The sequence below is a fragment of the Sinocyclocheilus rhinocerous genome, unplaced genomic scaffold (genome assembly GCF_001515625.1).
Source record: "Sinocyclocheilus rhinocerous isolate Xijiao unplaced genomic scaffold, SAMN03320098_v1.1 scaffold915, whole genome shotgun sequence".
Taxonomy (NCBI): Eukaryota; Metazoa; Chordata; class Actinopteri; order Cypriniformes; family Cyprinidae; genus Sinocyclocheilus; species Sinocyclocheilus rhinocerous.
Genome location: NW_015629501.1, coordinates 168,521 through 170,528, shown reverse-complemented (window position 1 = coordinate 170,528; position 2,008 = coordinate 168,521). Strand labels below are relative to the sequence as shown.

The 2,008-nt window shown below is 30.7% G+C and overlaps 1 protein-coding gene across 1 annotated transcript in view; it reads right to left on the bottom strand.

Annotated features, from left to right (window-relative positions):
* Positions 1 to 218: 218 nt before the first annotated feature.
* The window catches only part of LOC107738940 (protein MAL2-like), a 5,937-nt gene continuing 4,147 nt past the window's right edge, over positions 219 to 2,008 (bottom strand). Inside the window, exons 3-4 of the mRNA XM_016550867.1 lie at positions 1,906 to 2,008; positions 219 to 617 (exon numbers count right to left, since the gene is read on the bottom strand). The exon at positions 1,906 to 2,008 is cut by the window's right edge and continues 68 nt beyond it. Coding sequence (XP_016406353.1) covers positions 546 to 617; positions 1,906 to 2,008 — 175 coding nt within the window. The 3' untranslated portion in view covers positions 219 to 545. The remainder of the gene's footprint in view (positions 618 to 1,905) is intronic.

Sequence of the window (2,008 nt, the reverse complement as noted above, 5' to 3'; positions counted from 1 at the left end):
GTAAAAACAGGGGTAAACATTGTGCAATTTCCTGGTTTGGTGGAATTTGACCGACTATTAGGAATTATATATATATATATATATATATATATAATATGTGTTTTATTAAAGCTATAAAACATGACATAACTAATCAGTTAGGTAAACATAAAAAACAAACAAAAAATTATATTAAATACATCATGCATATTACAGTACATACATATTTGCATCTGGCTTGTGTAAGTTTACAGCACATTTGTCATAAAAAAAAAAGTTTTTGCCTTGGTGTTGTTAGAGCAATGGCTAATACAGAAGCAAAATAAAATGGATTTACAATTTCTTAGGTCTAGAAATTAAAATCATCCAGAAGGTAAAATCTAAATCTAAATCGAAAATAGAAAAATCGAAAATATTGGATTGGATGTTTTTAAAATGATTTTTACTTCAATGTGACTAAAGACCCTAGAGACATTGTGGTAAACCAATATCACATTGTGTAATGTCCATAACAGTACAGTTGACATTGTGTAATGAATGGGTTACATATGCTTAATTTTTGTGTGCTATTTTCTCCATCTCCGGAAGCCCATGAACATGCTACAGCCATAACACAAAGTCACTATAAATGAAAATATCTGTGGAGAAAAAAATAACACTATTATTTACATACTGTGAGTGTAAAATAATTTTAATATGTATGTATGTATGTATTTATAATTGCTTCAAGCATGGCTCACATAAATATAAAAATTTTGTTTCTGTATTAGAAGGTTAATGGTAAAGGTAGCATAGTATGGAAATGACTGAGCAGTTCCAAATCAATCAATCAATCAATTAATAAAAAAAATTATATATATATATATATATAACTCCATTACTGACACACATTTTGGCAACAAGTAGAGCTTAACTGTACTTGTAAAGTTTTATAGCTGATTGCATGTTCATTAGCACAATACAATGATCACTTTTTCGGATAGGCTGCCTTTTGGATAATCTACTTTAAGATGCCTTTAAGCTTTAAAGTAAATGGAAGTGAAGGAACTACAATATAAGAGTGCTTCACTCAAGGACAAAACAATGGCCTGTTCTTGAGTAACAAAAAACATTTTTAATCACTTGTATCACAGTATTTATTTATTAATTTACTTTCAATATATAAACTATAAAATACTTGTTTTGTCCTACCCCTGCTTAATATGCAGAGATAGCTATAAGTAGACCCTGAAAGTTGTACAAATCTTGACTCTGTGGTGTGTCCAAAACATTACTCCCAACCACTCAAAGATAGCAACACTAGCTCAACAGATACCATGAGCCTTTTCTGCTTATAAAAGTGTTCCTGCGGTTCAGCATGCATGCTATAAAAATGTATACCTTGATTGCACTGTGTGTTACAAAGTCATTCAACTTGTGCACTGGACTTTTAATATATTGCGCAAGTCATATGGACTACTTTAATGATACATTTATGGTGCTTTGGTGTTTTATTACTTTTGACATTTTGGGAGCTAGACAGATGAAATCACTATGCACTGTTGTTGTACGGACAAGCATAGTGGTTTGGAATTGCATGAGGGTAGGAAAATAATTAACTATTCTTCAATCTTCATGATACAATATTCTGAAATAATTGCGTACTTTTAGCGAAAGAGTGGAAAATACATATTATGATTGTGAAAATGTGATTGTGTTATGGATGTTCTACTGCATATTTGAAATAATTTGTATTATTTTATATGTTTTGTAAATTTATATCTTTCTTTTTATTTACTAATTATGTGTTCAGTGTGTTCTTTGTATATACCAAATAACACAGAAAAACAGTTGTAGGAAGTGCAAGAAAAATCTCCAATTGTTCTTGAATCTGAAAATTGCAATCAATGAAAAACCAAGTGAAAAGAAAGGTAGTTAACAACTCACCGCAGCAGCAGCATTAATGTTATACTCTCTATAGTCCAGAAATGTTATTATATTGCCACGGGGTCTGCGTATGCAGGTGCTGTTTGTATATATACCCGCAGAT